Source organism: Urocitellus parryii, chromosome 1 (genome assembly GCF_045843805.1).
Source record: "Urocitellus parryii isolate mUroPar1 chromosome 1, mUroPar1.hap1, whole genome shotgun sequence".
NCBI lineage: Eukaryota > Metazoa > Chordata > Mammalia > Rodentia > Sciuridae > Urocitellus > Urocitellus parryii.
In genome coordinates this window covers 131,883,266-131,909,007 of record NC_135531.1, presented here as the reverse complement: position 1 = coordinate 131,909,007, position 25,742 = coordinate 131,883,266, and the positions used below count along the sequence as shown (strand labels likewise).

Genomic DNA, 25,742 nt, shown 5'->3' with positions numbered 1-25,742 from the left:
TAAGAATCCTTGCGATTCAATCCCTGGTCCCCAATAAAGAAAAAAAAAAATAGAAGGATGACCATTACAGTAGAGGAAGGGGACCAGGGACAGGGAGTGGTGATTGAAAGAAGTACTGAGGATAGAATTTGAGTAAATTATTTAAATTACTTGGCTCCTGTGGTGTGTGTTCAAAGACAGGTAACTCAGGCCTAGGATAGGAAAAAGGTAATCATTTCCCTTGAGGTTAGGAAAGAGAGAGAAGAGGAAAAGATAACATACCCATTTGAACTAAGCCTCAGTGGCAGAGCATCCAGGGCTACATACACAGTATGAAGTGGACAAATGTTATTACAGGAACTTCTCTCTTTTTGTTCTGTTTTCTTTTGCACATTATTTCTTTATGATGATACTGGTGTTGAGAATTGGGTTCAAGTCCTCTTCTTCCAGTGTTGAAGACTGAACCGTCCAGAAATGTTGAGGCAAGAGCAAAGAGTTTATTTAAAGGATAGAACACACACACATGCACACACAAACACACACACACACACACACACACACACACACATACACACACACACGGAAAGAGGCTCTGCCACAGGAGGGGGTCCTAGTTGTTGTCCAAAGGAGTAGGGGTGCCCCCCTCTTTCTATACATTTTATTTTTCCTTTCTTCTCATGCTCCCTCCTCCTCTTATCTTGCCTACATGACCAAAAAGTGGACCAAGAGCAGCCTCCCAGGGTTAGAGGCAGGAAGGGAGCAGCCCAGGAGCCATTCATTAACACCTCCTTGTAGGGAGGAACATTTCCCTGGAGGTTGGTAACCTTGGCAACAGGTTGGAGGGAGTGGTATGCTCAGTAGTTATTAGCATTTTATTTCCTGACCCATTCATTTATTACTACACTGATTGTCCTTTTGCCCCTGGCCTAGACAGATTTCATGACTAACACACTTGGTGCAAGTAATAAGACTTTTATTCTTTTCTTTTTTCAATGTCATGTTACATATTTTGCCTTTTTCCTTCAGTAGGTAAATGACATTCACTTTGAAACCCTATCTGCTCAGAATAGGGCACCTGAGCATGACCGCTTATTTGCTAATAACTGTTATGACTAGAAGACTAGAGGAATAAATATTGTTTGAGAGGGTAGAAATAGGTATGAGTTGTATGGGAAGTTGGTCAGGGCCAGAATTTTTAAAAACTGGAAGTTAACATATGTCTTTCCCATTTAGGCACACTTAGAGATACTGACAACAATGGGCATCAGTCTCTTTGGAAAAGGGGTTACCACATTGAATTAGTCTTCCCTGACTCTCAGACATGTACAGAGTTTTTCCCTATTGTCCACATATGGCAAAATGTACTCTCTTCTCAAACTCATTCTTTTGAAACATTGTGATACAAGAGAAGATTTACTCCCTCCTGAACAATAATCATAAAAAACTGAATTAGAGATTCCCACTTCCAACTTCCCAAGAAGGAATATAGTGAAATTCTGAGGACTCAAGAGGGTTATTCCCTAGTGGCCAACTGCCTCCAAAGAAAAGGCTAGTTTTTAGGAAATGCAAGTTACCATGGAAAATGCTATTTGTTTCCCCTCCTACCTTCAATCTCTGCTTCTCCCTAGTACTTTCAAGAGAGCCCCCTTCACATCCTTGTTCCGTAGGGTATAGATCAGAGGATTGAGCATAGGAGTAATGATAGTATAAAAAAGGGCAACAAATTTTCCCTCACTCTCAGAGTAACTGCCTGTAGGTTGGAGGTATGTGTAGATGGCTGAGCCATAAAAAAGGCAAACCACCAGGAGGTGGGAGCCACATGTCCCCAAAGCCTTTCTACCCCCAGCCATTGACTTGAGCTTCAGCACTGCCTTAGCAATGTGTGCATAGGAGACTAGAATCAGTGCTGCAGGAACAGCAATGATTATGACTCGGGCCACAAACATCTTGGCCTCTGTTCCTCTTGTATCCTCACAAGCCAACTTCAGTAGTACAGGCATCTCACAAAAAAAGTGATTCAACTGATTTCCACAGAGAGGCATGGCCATCATGAGGCCTGTCTGAATCAGAGAGTTCATGAGGCCTCCCACCCAGGAGGCAATAGCCAGTGCCTGGCAGAAATGAGGGTGCATGATGGTTGTGTAGTGGAGTGGACGACACACAGCAGCATAGCGGTCAAAGGCCATCACCACCAGGAGCACAGCCTCAGTGGAGCCCAAGGCAAGAGATATGAGGAGCTGGGCCACACACCCACCATAGCTGATGGTCCTATCAAGTCCAGAAAGATTGATCAGCAGCTGGGGCACAGTGCTGCTGGTATAGCAGAGGTCCAGGAAGGAGAGGTGGCAAAGGAAGAAGTACATGGGTGTGTGCAGTCGAGGGTCCAGTCTTGAGAGAGCAATGATGCTGGTGTTGCCAAAGAGGGTCAGAGAGTAGAAAAATGAAATAAAAGCAAAAAGGGTGAGTTCCAGTTGAGGCCAGTCTGAGAAGCCTACCAAAATGAAGCCATCTTCAATACTGGTATTCTTACTTCTCATAGTCTTTTTCTTGCCCAAACAACAGAAAAAGATTGATGCCTCTTCTGAAGAAATTGAATTAAAATATTATTTTCTCTGTTCCCTGTGTATTCCTACATGTATTCCCTATGTATTCCTAAAGCATACGTTTAATTTACACTTTGCTATTTAGTTCAGTTCCATTCAGTCTTCTATTCCTACTCTTCTCTTCTGTAGTGTGGAGATTAGGAATGATGGCCCTTTTTGTGAGCCCTATTCCCACTGCCTGTGTATTCCATGATTTTAGGCAATCTATTCAATGATTTTGACATGATGCTTCCTTGTCTGAACATATACATGATGTATTGCCTCCCTCCACTGAGACAAGAATCCAATGCATTCATGTAAAAATTGCTTTTAAAAAAAATCTAATTTGTCACTGGGAGTGTTGCTTAGTAGTAAAGTACTTCCCTGGAATGCATAGACCATTGATTAGATCCCCAGTACCACAAAAGTATAAAAAAATCTAAAGTATAAAAACATAACATCAGTATTCTATTCTCTTTGTCATTTTCTTGGTGTAGTAGGTAGGATTTTTCAGTGGCTGATGTTAAGGACTTATGAGGCTGAGATCAAAAGTTGGGCTTCTGGGACTGGGGATATAGCTCAGTTGGTAGAACACTTCCCTCACGTGCACAAGGCCCTCTGTTCAATCCCTAGCACCACAAAAAAATGAAAATTGGATTCTGGTGCTCCGCTTTCTTCTGTTCAGAGAATAACTTCAATACACCAATCCTGAAATCCTTGCTCATGATCAACGACCATCTGTCACTTAGGACCAGGAAGAGTAGAGATGCATCCCTTTAGGGCAAAAATAATTCATAACAGATACATTCCTTATGATAAGTCATCACCTTTCAAGTATCCCCACCTGTTTATCTAAGTTATAAATCCATCCTTCCACTACCTGGGAAGAGTTGCTCTCCTCTCTAGTCCAATCTTTTTTGCAAAAAAAAAGGACTTGTCACACCCACTTGACGTCTTTTACACGTTTGTATCCTACTCCAAGCCCTGTGCACAACACAGTCAGTTTAAAAATACTACTGTCCTCTCTTAGGGATAAATTCACTTTATTTTTGTTCATGATATGCACTACATGTTAAGGAACTTTTTCTGAATGAAACATTTGACTCTCCCATTACATCTGATGAAAATCTATTTCCTCTAGGAATCCAGAGGATTAATGGTCAGCACACTTTAATAAACTATGGCAGTGAAATATGCATAAAGTTGCTTTTTACTTGAAACATTGATATTTCTTATGGTTAAAATCTAAATACCATATAAGAAAATTTACCAGAAACCAAAAAAATGAAAAATAAAAAAATCCTAAGCAATAGAAGCTTAGCCTATGCTCAACATGAGCGGTTTTTGCCAAATTAACACATTCTTCTTTTCATTAAGTCTGCTGTACTGAAAGATCATTAACAGTGCTTTGGTGCTGGATGACTTATTCCAGTAAAGTATTTAGGTGCCATGGTTCATGCCCTTATACAAAAGATGGGGAAAACGTAAATTATAAAGAGAAAGTTTTAATACACATGTAATATGACCAACATACCTATGATGGGTTTTGGATGAACACCTCAGTAAATTAACTGTTGAAGTCTGCAGTCAGATCCCTACATATCAACTTTATTACTTCCCATTTCACCTGTTATGAAATTTCAATTCTGTGAGTCTCCAATCACTTAACTGTAAAAATGCAAAGCAAAGCAAACACAAATCCTTATTTCACAAGATTTTGATTTGGACTAAAGGATCTCATACATTCTGAAGTACCAATTTATGTAATATATACTTTTAACACTTGTCTGTCTACACTACTATTCTTTACATACCATCCAAGTGGGACTCTTCTTTGTGCAGAGTTCTTTCACAGGTCCTTAGAAAGGCATGAAGACTTACAGCAATTTCAGGTTTATTTATAAACTGTGTTGTGGAGGTGTCCATATTTCTTTGGAGTCATTGTGAAAGAAGTCCCAATCCTATGTAGCTCAAAGTCACTATCCTTGCTCAATCATGTGGACTATATTCAGCCTGAACAGGAGCTTTTCCTTTGGAGGCTGTGTACTGCTTTCTAATCTCTAGGGTCCTTCTGAGAATGGGCTGAGGTGTAGAACTACATTATCGGTATATATATCCAAATGAAGTGTTCTATTAAACGTCTGAGATGGATGCTAGTGACTCTGTGTTCAGCATGACTCACCTTGCTTTCCTTGTATTGGCCACACATCTGTCATTCAAGAACCAGTGGCTGCAGTCTGATACTTTTTCCATACCTCATAGAGCATTTCTCATGGTCTTAGTTGCTCAGGCTTATCTTATGCCCACACCTGAAAATCATAAAGAGAGAATCTCCCTGGAAACCAGGAGTATGTTCTGTCTTTCATGAACAGTTGGCAGCTCCATCACACACAGAATGTGATGATGGACCTCTGTGGATTCCATACATTATTCCTAGTCCTACATCTCATAACTCAGGAATGACGTGACCCTGGAGGGTGGGGACAACTTAATTGCGGAGCACCTAAGTAAACCTCCAAACTGACAGTCCTCCAAATGTTGAGGAAAAAACTATTTACAACAGGCAAGTTTTACTGGCTTCCACATTCCTCAACTGAAGGTGACAGCTTGAAAATATCCACTTCCTTTCACCTTGCCCAAATCTTTCATCCCAGTAAAGAACAGATATAATGTTAGGCTGATACAATTGTTTCCTAATGATTCACATTTGCATCCCAGACATCACTGTGTTCATGATTTCTCCTTCTACAACTTTCTATTGAAATAAAAGTGTAGTACCTAAGACTCTGCACTGATCAGTTAGCATAAGGAGTACCATGCAAGTTCTGGGGATAGACAAGAGAGAACCAAAGGACAATTGAACCAATATGACAATTGAACCAAAAGGACACCTATTACCCTCCTGCATGAGAAACTGGAGGTGTTTCTGGAGTTTTTAGACTAGAAGAGGGAATATTTTAATTCAAGCATAACACTTGTATCTGTGTTTAAACTCCTGTCTTATGGGAAAAGCTGTAAATTTGCTTTGTTCTTCTCAAAATGCCACCACACAGGTAAAATTCACAACAGGGCAGATTTTTGGCTCAGTATAAAGAAAACTTTAAAAGGAGAGCCCATGAGAAAAATATTCTTCCTGAAAAGGAAGTGATATTACTGTAACTTAAAAGTTTCCTGCTAGTTTAGAGGCTGAAAGCTGATCTTTCAGGATATTGTAAAAATGTTCCTGAATCATTTTAAAGATGTAGTTTGAACAGATGGTTTGGAGCATCCTATCCAGCCCTGATATACATTTTTCTAACCTTAAATTATCTTTCTAAAACTTAACCCCTATTCCTAATCTCCTTGACACGCAGAAAACATTTTGACATTTGTATCTTTGGTTTCTTGTACTACAAAGGTCAGTAAACACCTATGTTCAACTCTATGTGTTTTCTCTGTATGTGTGCACATTCATGTGTCTCTGCATGTTGTCTATAATAATAAACATCTCCATCAGAAATCCTGTTTAAATTTTTTCTCAATAGTGTTAGTATTATATCCTTCAGCCTATCTTCTAATTTAATGTTATGGTCAGACTATAATGGGACCACATTAAAGCCAGAAAGTTGAATCTCTGTATAAGCAAAAAAGGAAATTATACAATTTTCTTCCCCATCACCTTCATTGTTACACTATGTCATCTTCAATTTGGATCTATTTGTATTCCTCCTATTATGTCTGCATGTGTAGTTTTTGGGAACTAGACCAGTTATAAAACCTTACTAGATACCAAAACATTCTTCCACCAGTCTCCAAAACCATCTCCTACACAGACTCAATCATTCTGTGGTCTTAACCCTATCTCTTTCACATAGTATTCAAAATCACTTTAAGTCAACACACATACTCTACATAAAATCTTGTTCCCCTATAATTTATGCAGTTGCAAACAATGAGATGCAAGTCAGTGTCTTTATTCTTGACAATGTGCTTGTAGTTGGGTGTGTGGATAGATTGATGCATCATAGAAAACAAAAGTCTTTATCAGAGATAATATGTATTTTTACCTGAATTTAGCATTTCTTTGTCCTGAAACTCGGTAGCAAACAGAGTAAAATCCAGGGCTAATTGCCTAGTGGAATATTTCTTATTTTGTGATTTTATTTCCTGTGAAGCCAGAGTAGCCCACAGTACTCACCCAGACCTCCAGGGAAGAAAACTACCGAATTTACCACCCTCAATTCTTTCTATTGATTTCAAAGCTGATGTGAACCTATTTGAGACTGTTAGCATCTGCAGATGTCTCAGTTAGATATATTCTTCTTTTTTGCTGATTTCCTTTGTAGAGTGAGACCTTGGATCAGATGTTCTGTCCTGGAGAAGTCATGATCACAGCTTGTTCCTCTTCAGCAGGGAGCTTGCTGAGGCTCAAAACCTACAAGGTGGGTGCATCCCCACCAGTAAGCCACCCAGCTCAAGCTAGCCAGCTGACCATCAAGGAGCTGGTGTATTGTCAGATTACCACTTGACTCTAAGGCTGAAGACACCACTTCTGCCCTTGGGCATTGCCAAGGCCTTCTTTAGAGCAGTGGAGGGAGAGAGTTGTTTACCAAGTGCAACCTTGGAGATCTTTGGGACCCAATGGGGCAATTATAATCAACTTACTACCTCAAGATCTGCCTTGGAGCCCTCAGTTATCTTTCCCATACTCTATCCAAGCCAAAGTAGTCAATTCATTGTCCTCAGACCACATGTTCTTGCTTGGCTCTTGTGTCTCTGCAGCCTGGGATTCCTCCCACTTTCCTACTTCAGCCCCCATCCTGACAGTCCTTCACCAGCCATGCAATCTTCCATGACGTAATTGAAGCCATCATGTTCTCAACACACCTAAAATCTTTTCCTTCTCTGGAATCTTTATACAACTCTCACATTCTCATTTATGTATATCATTGATCCAACAAAATTGTTTTTTTTTTCCTTAATGACAAGTTCATTGCTCTCTTTTTTATTTTCTACACTATATTTAATTTATCACATTGTCATACTTCTACCATAAAATACTATGTACAATTATAAGAGAAAAGAGAAAGGGGGGAATAAATTACTCCCAAGAGGATAGGAAATGAACTCTTTGAAAACCTCATGCCTAAAATAAAAATAATAACTAAACCTTTTAGTGTTTCTTGTGTATCAGGCACTGTTCCAGAACAACTAAGATTATAAAGATTTCCCCCAGGTGCTATGAGACAAAAGAAAGACAAAAGGCTCAGTGACAGACTGACAGAAGTGTGATTCAGAGTGGCAGCAATACCAGTTGTATATCCCACCATTTGGGCCAGAAAGAGGAGCATATATATGGGTTAGAATGAAACTGATTTCATCCTGACTGAAGTTATCTGTTTTATCATAAGATAATATTGAAGAGACAGGGGCAGCCCTGGAACCAGGATCCAGTTGTGAAGTCCTACAAACAACTCTTTTGGTTTTATTTACTTATGGTTTGCTGAGAAACTATGCAGGAAAACAGAGCTAGAGTAAAACACAGCCAGGGTTACTCAGGAGGAATCATGATGGTTATATCTCAAGTCTTGCCTGGAATCATGCCAAGCAGAACCTACACAAGCACTCTTCCAAGGATTTATCCTCACAATAACTCATGTGGAAATTACCACTGCCATTCTATTCTACAGAAGATACTAAGGGATAGAGGTTTCAATTAAGTTTTCATGGTTATATTACACCTGTCCATGGCCAGCCCAAGAAACTAAACCCAGGTATGAATAGACAAAGTAGAATCCAATTTACAGTGTTTTTGAGTTTTTTTTTTATTTATTTAAAGAAGGGAGTGTTTCTGTACACAAACACACACATTCTCTCTCTCTCTCTCTCTCTCTCTCTCTCTCTCTCTCTCTCTCTCTCTCTGTCTCTCTCTCACACACACACACAAACACACACACACACCACACACCACACCATATGGCCTAGTTATGTCAGGCCAAACCATCTAGATTTCTGGAAGTACAATTCATAACTTTCACACCACAAAGAATTTGTTATTGATAGCCAAGCCAGGGAATCTGCCTAGATACCAGCTGGCTAAACCTGGCTGCCAGCCCCCCACCCCATGTAAGGAATAAGCAAACATAAAAAGGAAACATGATCTGGGCATAAAGGTGCACACCTGTAATTTGAAAAACTGAGGCAGGAGAATCACAAGTTTGAGGCCAGCCTCAGCAAGTTAGTAAGACCCTCAGCAGCTTATTTTATATTCAAAATAAAATATAAAAATTGTGGCTCAGTGATTAAGCACCCCTGGGTTCAATCCACAGTGCAGAATAAACAAACACAATATACAAAATGAAAACATGGATTTATTGAGGTTTGACCAGAACTGGGAAAAGCAGCTTGTCTGTCTCTCCAGGGGTTCTAGATTGGCAGATTTAGCTAGGCTGTGCTAGCCAAGGAACATGTCACAGTTCCTGTTTGCTGGACCTGTGGGTATATTCTTGGTGTCCATTCTCAGCATGAGGAAATTCAGAGAATAAAAAATAGCTTTTATCAGGAAACTGGGGATTGGGTACAACTTGGGGCTTTTAATTTTAATGGGTCCCTGGTACAACTCCCTCATCTTATTTAGGCCTCAGTCTTTTGGGTACTGTGGTGTGGTGTCATCTGGCTGACAGTTTATTATTGGATCAGTGTGTAGATACCATCAAGGAACTCTGAAGCATGAGGAGCCAGATTCCTTTTCCTGAAGAAGACAAAGCCTAAAACATTGAACTGTTCTGCTGATGGGAAAGACTTCAGAGTTAATTCAAGGAAAAAACCCGCCTCTTTAGCCTGAGTGGATTTTGATGGGGTTAGGTGACTATTTAAATTAGTTAAGTGACTATTTAACTTCCCCCATCTCTGAATGATTTCCTCTGAAGATATTGATGATTATTTATCAACCAGGATTCCATGAAGCAGGAGCTTTCCCCCACTCATTGATCTGATTGGTCTCCAGTTAGAGGGAGGTTAAGGCTCTATGAATCAGCATCAAAAGACCACCCTTCCTATCCAAATTTGAACAAGAGGTTTAGAAACAGCAGTTCTTAGGCTAAACTTAGTAGAAATCCACTGTTAAGAATCTTGACACCAATACAGACAAAGCAATTCCAGTTTGTATAGTACTTTTGAATTAATAAACATGATTCCTTTAGTTCTATCATTTTTATCTAATCAAAAAAATATGTCTACAAAAAAACTTCTTTCAGATTTTTGTAGTAAACAGTGCCTGTTAGGTAAAGACTGTCTTATACAAACAAACGTTACTTAGCATTTGGGTACAAAGCTCATCATCACATTTTACAACATCTGTAGAATTTTTTAGATACATTCCTCAGAACTGCAAAAGTTTTGAATACAGACTATAAGAATTAATTAATAAATGACACACGAATCCATGCACATATACATACATTATCATATCTTAAGTATGCTTTGCAAACTGTCATAAAGAGTATAATTGAGAAAACTTTTTTAAAAATCAGCCTTTCCTATCTTATATTAATATCTTTAATGAAATTTATCTTGTTATATAAGATGAACAAGGCAATGTTACCACTTTATTTTTTTCAGACAGCATGCTTTCTTTTTTATTGGTTGTTCACAACATTACAAAGCTCTTGACATATCATATTTCATACATTAGATTGAAGTGGGTTATGAACTCCCAATTTTACCCCAAATGCAGATTGCAGAATCACGTCAGTTACACATCCACAATTTTATATAATGCCCTATTAATAATTGTTGTATTCTGCTACCTTTCCTATCCCCTACTATCCCAACTCCCCTTCACTCACATCTTCTCTGTCTACCCCATCTACTGTAATTCATTTCTCTCCTTGTTTATTTTCCCATTCCCCTCACAACCTCTTATATGTAATTTTGTATAGCAATGAGGGTCTCCCTTCATTTCCATGCAATTTCCCTTTTCTCTCCCTTTCCCTCCCATCTCATGTCTCTGTTTAATGTTAATCTTTTCGTCCTGCTCTTCCTCCCTGCTCTGTTCATAGTTGCTCTCATTATATCAAAGAAGACATTTGGTATTTGTTTTTTAGGGATTGGCTAGCTTCACTAAGCATAATCTGCTCTGGTGCCATCCATTTCCCTCCAAATTCCATGATTTTGTCATTTTTTAGTGCTGCGTAATATTTCATGGTGTATAAATGCCACATTTTTTTTATCCATTCATCTATTGAAGGGCATCTGGGTTGGTTCCACAGTCTAGCTATTGTGAATTGTGCTGCTATGAACATCGATGTGGCAATATTCCTGTAGCATGCTCTTTTAAGGTCTTCAGGGAATAGTCCGAGAAGGGCAATAGCAGGGTCAAATGGTGGTTCCATTCCCAGCTTTCCCAGGAATCTCCATACTGCTTTCCAAATTGGCTGCACCAATTTGCAGTCCCACCAGCAATGTACAAGTGTGCCCTTTTCTCCACATCCTCGCCAGCACTTGTTGTTGTTTGACTTCATAGTGGCTGCCAATCTTACTGGAATGAGATGGTATCTTAGGGTAGTTTTGATTTTCACTTCTCTGACTGCTAGAGATGGTGAGCATTTTTTCATGTACTTGTTGATTGATTGTATATCCTCCTCTGAGAAGTGTCTGTTCAGGTCCTTGGCCCATTTGTTGTTTGGGTTATTTGTTATTGTCTAATTTTTTGAGTTCTTTGTATACTCTGGATATTAGGGCTCTATCTGAAGTGTGAGGAGTAAAAATATGTTCCCAGGATGTAGGCTCCCTATTTATCTCTCTTATTGTTTCTCTTGCTGAGAAAAAACTTTTTAGTTTAAGTAAGTCCCATTTGTTGATTCTTGTTATTAACTCTTGTGCTATGGGTGTCCTATTAAGTAATTTGGAGCCCGACCCCACAATATGTAGATTGGAGCCAACTTTTTCTTCTATCAGACGCAGAGTCTCTGATTTGATATCAAGCTCCTTGATCCATTTTGAGTTAACTTTTGTGCATGGTGAGAGAAAGGGATTCAGTTTCATTTTGTTGCATATTGATTTCCAGTTTTCCCAACACCATTTGTTGAAGATGCTATCCTTCCTCCATTGCATGCTTTTAGCCCCTTTATCAAATATAAGATAGTTGTAACTTTGTGGATTAGTCTCTGTGTCCTCTATTCTATACTACTGGTCCACCCGCCTGTTTTGGTACCAGTACCATGCTGTTTTTGTCACTATTGCTCTGTAATATAGTTTGAAATCTGGTATAGCTATACTGCCTGATTCACACTTCCTGCTTAGAATTGCTTTTGCTATTCTGGGTCTTTTATTTTTTCCATATGAATTTCATGATTGATTTATCTATTTCTACAAGAAATGCCATTGGGATTTTGATTGGTATTGCATTAAACCTATAGAGAACTTTTGGTAATATTGCCAGTTTGATAATGTTAGTTCTGCCTATCCATGAACAGGTTATATTTTTCCATCTTCTACGATCTTCTTCTATTTCTCTCTTTAGGGTTCTGTAGTTTTCATTGTATAAATCTTTCACCTCTTTTGTTAGGTTGATTCCCAAGTATTTTATTTTTTTTTTTGAGGATATTGTGAATGGAGTGTTTTTCCTCATTTCCGTTTCAGAAGTTTTGTCGCTGATATACAGAAATGCCTTTGATTTATGCGTGTTGATTTTATATCCTGCCATTTTGCTGAATTCATTTATTAGTTCTAGTAGTTTCTTTGTAGACCCTTTTGGGTCTTCTAGGTATAGAATCATGTCATCTGCAAATAGTGATAATTTAAGTTCTTCTTTTCCTATTTTTATGCCTTTAATTTCTTTTGTCTGTCTAATTGCTCTGGCTAGTATTTCAAGGACTAAATAAAATAGAAGTGGTGAGAGAGGGCATCCCTGTCTTGTTCCAGATTTTAGAAGGAATGCCTTCAACTTTTCTCCATTCAGAATGATGCTAGCCTGAGGCTTAGCATAGATAGCTTTTACAATGTCAAGGTAAGTTCCTGTTATCCCTAGTTTTTCTAATGTTTTGAACATAAAGGGATGCTGTACTTTGTCGAATGCTTTCTCTGTGTCTATTGAGATGATCATATGGTTCTTATCTTTAAGTCTATTGATGTGGTGAATAACATTTATTGATTTCCGTATATTGAACCAGCCTTGCATCCCAGGGATGAATCCTACTTGATCATGGTGCACAATTTTTTTGATGTGTTTTTGTATTCGATTCGCCAGAATTTTATTGAGGATTTTTGCATCTAGGTTCATTAGAGATATTGGTCTGTAGTTTTCTTTCTTTGAGGTGTCTTTGTCTGGTTTCGGAATCAGGGTGATGTGGGCCACATAGAATGAATTTGGAAGAGCTCCCTCTTTTTCTATTTCCTGAAATAACTTGAAAAGTATTGGTATTAATTCTTCTTTAAAGGTTTTGTAAAACTCCGCTGTATACCCATCTGGTCCTGGGCTTTTCTTGGTTGGTAGTCTTTTGATTGCTTCTTCAATTTCATCCATTGATATTGGTCTGTTCAAATTGTGTGTATCCTCCTGACTCAGTCTGGGCAAATCATATGACTTAAGAAATTTATCGATGTCTTCACTATCTTCTATTTTATTGGAATATAGGTTTTCAAAATAATTTCTAATTGTCTTATGTATTTCTGTAGCATCTGTTGTGATATTGCCTTTTTCATCCTGTATGTTAGTAATTTGAGTTCTCTCTCTTCTCTTCATTAGCATGGCTAAAGGTCTGTGGATCTTATTTATTTTTTCGAAAAACCAACTTTTAGTTTTGTTAATTTTTTCAATAGTTTCTTTTGTTTCAATTTCATTGATTTCCACTCTGATTTTAATAATTTCTTGCCTTCTGCTACATTTGCTGTTGTTTTGCTCTTCCTTTTCTAGGGCTTTGAGATGAAGTGTGAGCTCACTTATTTGTTGTTTTTTTCTTTTTTTGAGGAATGACCTCCAGGTGATGAATTTCCCTCTTAAAGCTGCTTTCATTGTGTCCCATAGATTCCGATATGTTGTGTCTGTATTTTCATTTATCTCTAAGATTTTTTTTATTTCCTCCTTTATGTCTTCTGTAACCCATTGATCATTCAGTAACATATTGTTCATTTTCCATGTGATGTAGGATTTTTCCTTCCTTCTGTTATCATTGATTTCCAGTTTCATTCCATTATGATCAGTTAAAATGCATGGTATTATCTCCACCCCTTTATATTTACTGAGGGTTGCCCTATGGCATAATATATGGTCTATTTTTGAGAAGGATCCATGTGCTGCTGAGAAAAAAGTATATCTATTTGATGATGGTTGATATATTCTATATATGTCAGTTAAGTCTCGGTTATTGATTGTGGTATTGAGTTCTATAGTTTCTTTATTCAACTTTTGTTTGGAGGATCTGTCCAATGGTGAGAGATGTGTGTTGAAGTCACCCATAATTATTGTGTTGTGGTCTATTTGATTCTTGAACTTGAGGAGAATTTGTTTTATGAATATCGCAGCACCATTATTTGGTGCATAAATATTGATAATTGTTATGTCTTGTCGGTGAATGGTTCCTTTTAACAGTATATAATGTCCTTCCTTATCCCTTTTGATTAACTTAGTCTTGAAGTCAATTTTATTCGATATGAGGATGGCCACCCCTGCTTGCTTACGAGGACCGTGTGCATGGTATATTTTTTCCCATCCTTTCACCTTCAGCCTGTGTATGTCTTTTCCAATCAGATGTGTCTCCTGGAGGCAGCATATTGTTGGATTTGTTTTTTTAATCCATGATACCAGCCTATGTCGGTTTATTGGAGAGTTTAAGTCATTAACATTTAGAGTTACTATTGATATATGGTTTGTACTTCCAGCCATGTTTGATTATTTATCCTTTTTTAAAAAAATTTAGTTTGTTTCTCCATGATTATCTTTCCCCTTGCCCTCTGTCTTTACCGAGGCACTTCCCACTGATGGTTTTGGTTATTGTTTTTCATTTCTTCCTCGTGTAGTGTTTTGCTCAAAATGCTTTGCAATGCTGGTTTTCTGGCTGCAAATTCTTTTACCTTTTGTTTATCATGAAAGATTTTTATTTCGTTGTCTTACCTGAAGCTTAATTTTGCTGGATACAGAATTCTTGGTTGGCATCCATTGTCTTTCAGTGTTTGAAATACATTGTTCCATGACCTTCTTGCTTTCAGTGTCTGTGATGAAAAATCTGTTGTTAACCTTATTGGTTTACCCTGAATGTAATCTGCCTCCTTTCTCTTGTATCTTTTAATATTTTCTCTTTGTTCTGTATATTGGATATCTTCATAACAATGTGTCTTGGCATTGGTCTACTGTAATTTTGTGTGCCCGGTGTCCTGTATGCATCTTCAATTTGTATATCTGTTTCCTTTTTTATTTCTGGAAAGTTTTCTGTAATTATTTCATTCAGCAGGTTACTCATTCCCTTGATTTGAATCTCTGTACCTTCTTCTATCCCGATGACTCATAAGTTTGGTTTTTTTATGTTATCCCATAACTCTTGGATGTTTTTCTTGTGATTTTTTACCAGCCCTTCTGAGTTGGCTAGACTCTTTTCAAGATGATATATTTTCTCTTCATTATCTGACATTCTGGCTTCTACTTGCTCCACTCTGTTAGTGATACTCTCAATTGAGTTTTTAATTTGGTTTATCGTTTCCTTCATTTCTAGAATTATTGATTGATTATTTTTTATAATCTCTATCTCCTGATAAAGATGCTTAACTTCTTCTTTTATCTGTTTATGTAATTCATTCTCAATGTGTTCTTTCGCTGCTTGAATTTGCTGTCTCGTATCCTCTTTAAGGTTCCATTCCATCTGTCTAAGGTGTTCCTTGAGTTCTTTATATGACCATTTTTCTGATGACTCTATGTCCTCCTGAATATTTAGGGTGCCCTGCATTGTTTGTACTCCTTTTCTTCCTTGCTTTTTCAAGCTGCTCATTTTACTTCTTCTTCTGTTTGACTGCTGAGTTACTGTTTACTCCTATAAATTTATTTGATGCTTGGGAGGAAAGGTATTAGAAGGGAAGGGAAGAAGTCACTAAAGAGAATGAGAGTAAGCAGGTAGAATTCAAGGAAGGGGGAATAAGAAAATTGAAAAGAAATGAAAAGACAAAAGAAGAAAAAAAATAGGAAATAAAAAAAGAAAAAAATTTAAAAAATAATAATAATAATAATAATTAAAATTAAAATTAGAAGAAAAAAATTTAAAAAAATTGAAAAAAAATTTAAAAACAACAAGAAAGAAAAATGAAAATGAAAGAAAAAACCCAAATCAAAAAAAAAGAGAAAAAAAAACTAATAAATGCAGTCTTAGAGTTTGATTAACTTCTCTTCCAGTAGGTGGCTCTGTGCCCACCAGGCCAAGTTTCTCCTGTCAGTACGTGGGAACCAATCACTGTGCAGCAGCTCTTCCTCCCAGACTGGGTGAGTCTCCAATCCTGAGTGCCTAGGGCCTCCTCTTGTGTCTAGTCACTTCCCCACTTTTCCTCTAGCCAGGCCCCTCTCATGGGTACTGCTCACCACAATACTGGCTACATGCCAGGTCTGCTGCTGCCGGAAGCCCTGTTTTCATGAATGACTGGGCACACTCTCCCTGTTTGCCATTCCCTCAGACCCTAAGTTTGTAGAGCTTGGGGCTGAGAATCCTCAGCAAATTTTACTTGCCCTCCAGAAGCCACGCCCCCGGTAGCTGGTGCAAGAGACCTCAGTTGTCAGCACTGGTGGGAGCGGTAGCTGGGAGTTCCGCACCGCGGGTCCAGCGCCACGTCTGATTCCCTCGGTCTGGCTATCGCGCTCACAGGAGAGCTGGGAGGTGCCCTTATGGGAGAGCTGGGAGGGGCGCTTAAGGTTTCCCCATGTGTGGAGAGGGAAGGCTAGGGAATTACACACCTGTAGCCGCAGGTTTCAATGAAGTTATCTCCTCTGCTGCAGTCTGGTGACATCAGTTCTCTGCCATGATGGTATCTCTTGCAAATGGCGACAGTTCTTTTCCCTTTACTGGGTGACCAATGCAATGGGTGGGTCCTTACTGTCTCTCCCAAGCCCCGTTTCAAACCTGTGGCCACTACCTATGAAGGCTCGGTTGGCATTTACCTCCGTAGGATCAGAAGAGCTGACCAGTTGTTTCAGCCAGATGGTTTAGTGCTGAGTCACAGCTGTTTGTCTGCGGGAAGCAGGTGAACGGGAGCTTGAATTCAGCCGATCCGGGCTCAGTGTGTGTTCTGAGAGGACCAGACTGTTCGCCCCAGTTCCACGTCAGCTCAGCATTGCCTAGTGATCCTGAGCAAACAGAATTTAGATTGTTTACGACTCCCTATGCCCGCACAGCTGAAGAGGTCAGAAACTTGATCTCTCTGCACCCACCGCCATGTTGGAATCGTTACCACTTTATTAACTGCAGACACATGGCTCATGTTATTTTATTTTATTATTAAATTTTTAATATTTATTTTTTAGTTTTCAGCAGACACAACATCTTTGTATGTGGTGCTGAGGATCGAACCCGGGCCGCACGCATGCCAGGTGAGCGTGCTACCGCTTGAGCCACATCCCCAGCCCTCATGTTATTTTAAATAACTAGAAACAATATATAAGATACTAATACTACATAGAGTTTAGCAATGCAGCAAAACAATGCTGTTACTTTTATAATATGTTAAGACAATGCTCATGATTTATAGTTTTATATCTAGAATACCAGATGTCTAAAGCTTCAGAATATTTCTAAAACATGTCTTATTGTTGTAAAAATAGTAATTAATTTAACCAGAGTAATAAACCCAAAAAGAGACTTAACAAATAAAGATTTTAAAAAACCTTAATTTTTGTGGAACCTAAATATTCTTTTAAGCAATCAAAAATAAAACCTAAATAAAATAAAATAAACCCTAATAAAATCATCAGAAAATGTAGAAAATTATATTGGTAAATGTAAAATCTTTGTTATTTAAGTCAGTTGTTTGTACACATTGCTAAGAGCATATCAATATTTTAGATAATTCCTTGTTTTAAATATAAAGAACTAGAATTTCGTTTCCTATTTGTGCACTATATTCTGATTCTTTTCAGTAATAAATAACATTGGGATTCATTATGACATAATTGTATATAATAGAACATAGATTGTTCTAATTCAGTCCCCAGGACTTCTCTTTTCCCTCCCCCTTCCTTACTCCTTTTGGCCTCCTTCTATTCTACTGATCATTCTACTATCTACTTACAGTTTTTTTTAATTGGTATCTTGTGGATATACATGATGGTGAGATTCACTGTAGTATATTTATGTATGTATAAAAATAGGTCGTATTCATTCCACTGTCTTTCACTATCCCAGTCATCCTCCCTTTCCTACATTTCCCTCCATCTATTCCATGATTTTTCCTTTTTTTTTATCCCCACTCCTTATTTTGCATTGGCTTCCACATATTAGACAAAACATTTGACCTTTGACTTTATCTGACCTGGCTTATTTCACCTAGCATGATAGTCTCCAGTTCCATCAATTTTCTGGCAACTGTCATGAAGTCATTCTTCTTTATGACTGAGTTATACTCCATTTTGTATATATATCCACTCATCTGTTGAAGGATAGCTAGGTTGGCTATTGTAAATGGTGTTGCTATAAACATTGATATGGCTGTGTCAATGTAGTATGCTGACTTTAGATCTTTCTGACATATCTGAAGAGTGGGATAGCTGGGTCATATGCTGATTCAATTCCAAGTTTTTCAAAGAATTTCCATTCTGATTACCAGAGTGATTTTACAGTCCCACTAACAATATATCAGTGTATCTTTCCCCCATATCTTCACCAATATTTATTGTTATTTGTATTCTTGATAATTGCCATTCTGACTGCAGTGAGATGAAATGTCTATATACTTTTAATTTGCATTTCTTTAATTGCTAAAGATATTGAACATTTTTCATATATTTATTGATCATTTGTATTTCTTCATTTCAGAACTGTCTGATTAGTTCTTTTCCCATTTATTGATTGGGTTATTTGTTTTTGTTGTGTTTCCTATTATTGTTGTTGTTTTCTTTTGGGGTGGGGGTTTGGTGTTATGTTTATTGAGTTCTTTTATACCCTGAATATTAATGCCATGCAGAGTATGTGGCTAAAATATTTTCCCATTCATTGAGCTCTCTCATAACACTCTTAATTGTTTACTGTAAAGAAGCTTTTTAATTTAATGCCATCCCACTTATTGACTTTTTATATTTTATTTCTTATACTTTAGGAGTCTTGTTAAGGAACTCAGTTTCTGGGCCAAAATGCTGGAGGTTGGACCTACATTTTCTTCTACCAATATCTTTGTTTTGTGATTTAACTTCCTACATATTTTTTAAAACTCATAGAACAATTTAATTATGAACTTTCTAAATTTCTTCTCTGAGATTTCCTCCACTCCACTGTGGTGTTAATTAAATCACTTGTTGAAGCTTTATGGATTGTTGGGGGTGGTTTGTTCCCTTTTTACATTATTTCTTGTCTACCCATCTATTGGCATAGCTTTCAATTATTCTTTTAAGCAATAAAAGCAATCTTTTTAGTTTGTGCACTTCTTTCTCTTAAGAGCCCTGGATTGAGTGAATATCCAAATAATGATATTTTAAGTCAATTGTGACCTTCACTGCCTCCTTTCTGTGTTGTGAGGACACCAAAGCCAGAATTAAAAAGGCAGTCAGTATAGATAGGTAAATTGAGTAAGGTTGGGTCAAGGAGGCCAATTTGAATGAGTCTGGGAAGATAGAGACTGCCCCAGAGGCATTGAAATGAGTTCAGAGCCCTTCCTCTACTCATATCAAGATAACCTGCCCCTGCTCCAACCTGTTGCTAAGGTAATCTGTCCCAGAATTGTCCCTCCCTCCAGGGAGTTATAAAAGTTGTTCATATGTCCTGGGCTGCTCCATCCACACACCCCCATCTGCTTCTCATCTTTGGCCATCCCACCTGAACATCTCCTGGGCCTAGTTATGTAAGCAGGAAGAAGAAAGATAAGGTGAAGAGAACAGGAGAACAAAGTCCCCAGAACTGTAATAGTGGCCATTCTATTCAAGGAGCTTCATCTACAAGTAAATCCCATGTTAAAGTGGGCATTGGTGTCAGTAGCTGATCAGAAGTTACCTTAGTACACCTGCACTACTAAAGAAATATTCCTTTTCAGACAAAGGGAGACATCTATAGTCATAATCCCTAACTCACACCAACCTTGATGGACCTTGTCAAGAGATAGTCTCAATCTTTTTCTTTTGGTGTATTTCCCCAAATAGCTCTTTTGCTTCTGTTTATTTTCCATAGAAAATTTGCATTCCCAAATTTGTTTTCCCATCCACTTTGAGGGAATTTAATGATTACTCTGAAGTAATTTTTTAAAAATGTGTTTATTTCTTCTAATTTGTTATGTATGACAGCAGAATGCACTTCAATTCATAGTATACATATACAGCACAATTTTTCATGACCATCTTTTCACACAAAGACTCACACATCCCTGTCTTCATAAAAAGCTTCTTCTCAGCAAAAGAAAGAATTAGGGAGGTGAATGGGGAGCAAATTTTTACCACACTCACATCAAATAGAGCACTAATCTCTAGGATATATAAAGAATTTGAAAAAATGTTCAACATCTCTAGCAATTAGAGAAAGGCAAATCAGAACCATGGCAGCTATTAATAATACAAACAACAATTAGTGTTGGCAAGGATGTGGGGAGAAAGGCACATTCATATATTGTGGGAGGGACTGCAAATTGGTGAAACCAATTGTAAGGATGGAATTATCCTAAGCAACTCCATTTTAAAACTTCATTTTAAAATAAAACTGCAGTCCCACCAGGCAAGTCTACAGCATCCTTTAAGACTGTCATCAGGCATAGCCTGATAAAAGAAATTATTTTCACAACTTGATAAAACTCATAGGGAAGTCACTATCATTTGCCTTTGCCCTAATAAAAGATTAGGGCAAAAACCACCAAACCATATGTTCTGACTCTAAGATGTAAGATGTCACTAAGAAACCTAGTAACAGTTGATAGGGGCCTGAAGGGTGAGCAGAAGCTCCCCAAATTTAGTATAAATGATGGAGCAAATAAACAGACATTTGTGTTTGCTGACACTTTTATGCACACAAGCCTGAGAGCCTGATGAGGACCCAGACTGACATCCAACTCTCCTCCTCATCTGCTTGATACTCTGCATCATCCTCACCACTCTGAAACTTACAGCAGCCTCTTGAACCTGGTAAGGATGGTGACATCTCCTTATGACCATCTCCTCAGCCAGCCATCAGCTCCACACCAAGAGTAGCCTCCATCAGTTCCTGATCCAGTCGCTGCAGTCTAAGTGAATGTGAATCTGCTGGACTGAAGACCTAACTTAAGACCTTAAATCTAGCACTTAAACTTAGCATGCAGAGGGAATGTCTGTAATTGGTCTATTATGTGTATTTGCAGTATTTAGAATTAACTTAGAATTGTTTGCTTTAAATTGATCATGTCTATTGCAGTGCTTAACATTAAGGATTGTCATTTCTTGATTAAGAACCTATAGAGTGAAATTGTATTGAGTGATTTTGAGTGAATAAATCATTGGAAAGGACATTAGCGCATGGATATTCTTTGTCTCTCCCCTTGACTGCAGATGTCGCACTTTTGCCCATTGCAACACCAATCTGGAAAGCAGTATGGGATTGCTTTGGAAACTTGGAATGGAACCACCATAAGACCAAGCTATCCCACTCCTGGGTTTATACCTAAAGGAGTTAAAATCAGTATACTATAGTAACACATCCACATCAGTATTTATAGCAGCACAATTCACAATAGCTAAATTGTAGAACCAACCTAGATACCCTTCAGTAAATGAATGCATAAAGAAACTGTGGTATTCACACACAATGAAATATGACTCACCATTAAAAGAGAATAAAATTATGCGATTTTCATATAAAAGGATGGAGTTGGAGAATATATTCCAAAACAAATGTCAAATGTTTTCTCTGATATGAGGATGCTGATCCATAATGGGCATGGGAGTGGGGCATTTTTATATTTAAAAAAGTCTCTGATAGAGTCATGACTTTGTCCTCAGTCAATCTGAGCCTGATTTCACAAACCTACAAATCCTTCTAACCTAAATTTTTCTTGGTTGGAAGGCATAACATTGCTGAGGCAATTTCATTGCTTGATGTTGGTCCATTTAAGTTTTCTATATCATCATTGTTCATTGTAAGTACGTCATATGTCTAGAAATTTGTCAATACATTCTACATTTTCTAGTTTATTGAAGTAGAAATTCTCAAAGTAGTTTCTAATGTTCCTTTAGATTTCAGAAATGTCCACAGAGATATCCCCTTTATTTCATCTCCAATTTTGTTTCTGTATTCTCTTTCTTTCTTGGTTATTTTGGCCAAGTGTTAATCAAACTTAGCTTTTCAAAGAGCCAACTCAATGTTGCATTGAATCATTGTTGTGCTTTCTTTGTCCTCAGTTTTTATCAATTTTGGCTCTCGTCTTAATTACTTCTTGTCTTGTCTTCTGATTTTGCAATTAGTTTTTCCTTATTTTTCTAGGGCCTTGAGGTGTAATGTTAGATTATTTATCTTGGATATTTCCATTTTTTAATGTAAAAATACAGTGCTATAAACTTTGCTCTTTTTGTCCCAGAGAATTTGATATGTTGTAACTCTTGTCATTTTTTTCTGAAAATTCTTTTTTATTTCTCCCCTAATTTCTTTTGTGATCCATTCCTCATTCAAAAGTGTATTATTTAATTTTGAGGTGTTAAAAAGATTTCTGTTTCTGTATTTTATATTGGTGTTAATTTCCAATTTTATTCTTATGATCTGATAGCTTTGGAGGACTTATCTCTAGTTTTTTTTATTTTCTAAGATTGCTTTGTGCCCTCCAATATAATAAATTTTGAGAAAGTTCCTTATGCTGCTAAAAAGAGAGCCAATTCAGTTTTCAATAGATAAAATTTCCCATAGATATCTCTTAAGTTCATTTGATGGACAGGTTTTTAAGTTCAGAAGGGTTTATGTCTGGATGACCTATCTAGTGGTGAGAGAGGTGTTAAAATCATTCAGTATTATTGCTTTGGTGTCTATTTGATTCTTTATGTTGAGTAAGTTTTGTTTTCTGTACGTAGACATTGATTTTTGAGCCAGTAGTTACAATCATCATATCTTGTTGTTGGGTGATTTCCTTAATTCGTGTGAAGTGTCCTTATATGTCTCTTCAACTAATTTTGGCAGGAAGTCTACTTTGTCTCATAGTAGCTACCCCTGCTTACATTAAGTTTCCACTTGCATGGTGTATAATTTTCAATTTATTCATCTACAGCGTATGGATGTCTTTGCCTATAAGGTGAGTATCTTGTAAACCACAAATGGATGAGCTTGTTTTCTAATCTAATTTGCCAATCTATATTTTCTTATTGAAGAGTTTAGACCATTTACATTTAGTATTATTGTAGAGAGATGTTTTTCATGCCATTTTAATTTATTTCTAATGCTTAATTCAGATAATTCTCATTAATTGCATATTATAGTATGATTCATTCCTATGCTGTTTTTCATTTTTATTTATTTATTCTGTTTGCATAAAATATTTGAATATATTTTGTAGTGTTTACTTAGTGTTTATAAATTCTTTTCATTTCTGTTTCTCATAGAAGTTTTCATTTCATCTTAAATTCTGAAGTACAGTGTTGCTGAATAAAGTAATCTTGGTTGGCAAAAGATATCTTTCAGAACCTACTTTACTTTTAGAGTCTGGGTTGACAAATTTGTTGCAGTCCACATTGATTTATCTCTCAATGTGACCTTCAATTTTCTCTTGTGGCTTTTAAAATTCTCTCCTTCTTATATATACTAGATATTTTAATTAAAATGTGTTTTTGAGGGAATAATTTTGATCTTGCCTTTTCATTACTCTAAATGCCTGTTGTGTTTGAATTTTCATCTTAACCTAAGCTTTGGAAAATTTTATAATATTTTATTAAAAATGTTGTGCATTTCTTTAGTTTGTATTTTATTGCCTTCTTCTATACCAATAATTCTTAAATTGGTCTCTGAATATTATTCCAGATTTTAGAATATTCTTGCCATGGCCTCTTAACATCTTTTATTTATTGTCAACTTTATGTTTTAGGATATTATACTTTGAGACCTGAGAACTAGTCATCAAAGGGTCCTAATCTATTAATAATGCTTTTCATCAAATTTTAATTTGATTTTTTTGTGTCTTTCATTTCCAAGAGTCCTTTTTGGTTCCTTTTTCAGAATTGCTAACTCTTAACCAAAATGGCTCTGAATCATCTTTCTGTGCCTTCCTGTGTGTTTGAGTCTCTTCTCCCTTTAATAAGGGCCTACTCTATTCTGGTAGGATTTCATCTTGCAAATTCTATTTGCAACAATTAAGGTCACATTCTGAGGCCCTTGGAAGGACACAAAGTTTGGCAGGACCCCATTCAATCCAGTACACATTTCTTTCAGAACTCCACTAGTGAGTGCTCTACCCAGATCTCTTCAGCCCTGCTACTCCAGTGGGTCAGTCACTGGCTGTGCCACAGGGCTTCTATAGAACTAAGTTGTCTTCCAAAATTCCATGCTGACCATCCTGACATTTGACCTAATTTTGTCATACATAAGCTTCCATGTAAGCCCTAGCCAGATTAATACATGGAACATTCAGACATCCTGAGAGGAGAAAGGCTTTTGAGAATAGGCCAGGTTTTTCAGTTTCACCAAGTCAAGAATCCAAAGTATTACAGCATAAAGCATTTCATATATTAAAATGTCTTCCAAAAGAAGCCAAATGAGGACATGGCAGGCAGATGGCTGTCTGCAAGCCTGGAAAAGGGCCCTCACCAGAAATTTTGCCAGCCTGTTCATCATGGAATTGCACTTTATAGAACTTTTAGAATTAAATGTCTGTTTTTGGTTTTTGTTTTTTTTTGTGATACTGCAAATTGAATCCAGGAGCTCTTAACCCCTGTGACACATGCCCAGAGCCTCTTATATTTTATTTTGAAACATTCTCACTAAATTGCTGAGGCTGGCTTTGAACTCATGATTCTCCTGAGCTGCTGGGATTACAGGTGTGTGCCACCATGCCCAGCTTCAATGTCTTCTGTTTAAGCAACCCAGTCTGTACTATTCTGATATGGCAGCCTTATACTAATATATTAGCACAGGAGCAAAGAAATATCCAAGCAATTTTTGGGGTGCACGAATGGTTGCCTATGTCCTCTCCAAATTCAAAAGATTAATTCTAACATACATGGTGACAATATTAGGGCCTGTGGAGATGATCAGGAATTGAGAGCAGAACCTTCATAATTGGGCTTAGTGCCTTTATAAAAGAGACCACAGGATCTTGCTAGTTCCCTCTCTCATGTGAAATCACAGTGAGAAGTCACAACTATGAACAAAGAAATAGATCCTCACCAGACAGAATGTGCACAACTTCATTTGGACTCCTAATCTTCCAGAATTGTGAGAAATATATTTTTGTTGAATACACACACACACACACACACAGACACACACACACACACACATGATGTTCCACTTTCTGTATTTTTGAAATTCATGCTTTACATCTTCTTTTAGCTCACTGAATATTTTAACTGGAAACTTTCTAAATGGTTTCTCAACCATTTTCTCTATTGCAGTATCAATGTGATCATTTGTTGAAGTATTTACTATTTGGGGTTGTTTGTTCCTTTCCTTTTTTGTATTGCTTATGCCCCCCCATCTGCCAGTATGATTATAATCTCCACTTGTATGCAAGGGACTATTTATAGTTTCTATCCCATAAGAGCCCCAGGCTGGATGAACATCCAGATGTTGATACTTTCACTTATCTTGTGACTTCTGCTGTTTTCAGTATCAGCACCTCTTTGAGAGAAGACACTAAAGAATTATAACTTTGAGAGAAGACACTAAACAGAGCAGAGCCACATATTTATTAACCTTAAGGAAAACAAAAACTTGAAAATGTTCTCTACAGTCTCTAACACAGGTATATTATCATAGGAATGTTCAAAAATACGTTGATAGATTGGTTATTAAATCTAGTAAAGTTACTACTACATTATATAGGGGAGAAAATTGAAGTAGAGAAATATTGGGATTTAAGGCAATTGCAGGT

At 37.3% G+C, this 25,742-nt stretch overlaps 1 protein-coding gene across 1 annotated transcript; it reads right to left on the bottom strand.

Annotated features, from left to right (window-relative positions):
* Positions 1 to 1,586: 1,586 nt before the first annotated feature.
* Positions 1,587 to 2,516, bottom strand: LOC113178142 (olfactory receptor 2Y1B-like). Its single transcript, XM_026382592.2, has one exon. The coding sequence runs from the start codon at positions 2,514 to 2,516 to the stop codon at positions 1,587 to 1,589; it is 930 nt and encodes a 309-aa protein (XP_026238377.1).
* Positions 2,517 to 25,742: the final 23,226 nt, after the last annotated feature.

What these genes read in the sequence shown, in the direction of transcription:
- LOC113178142 (XM_026382592.2), bottom strand. Translation starts at nt 2,516, where the DNA reads ATGAGAAGTAAGAATACCAGTATTGAAGATGGCTTCATTTTGGTAGGC.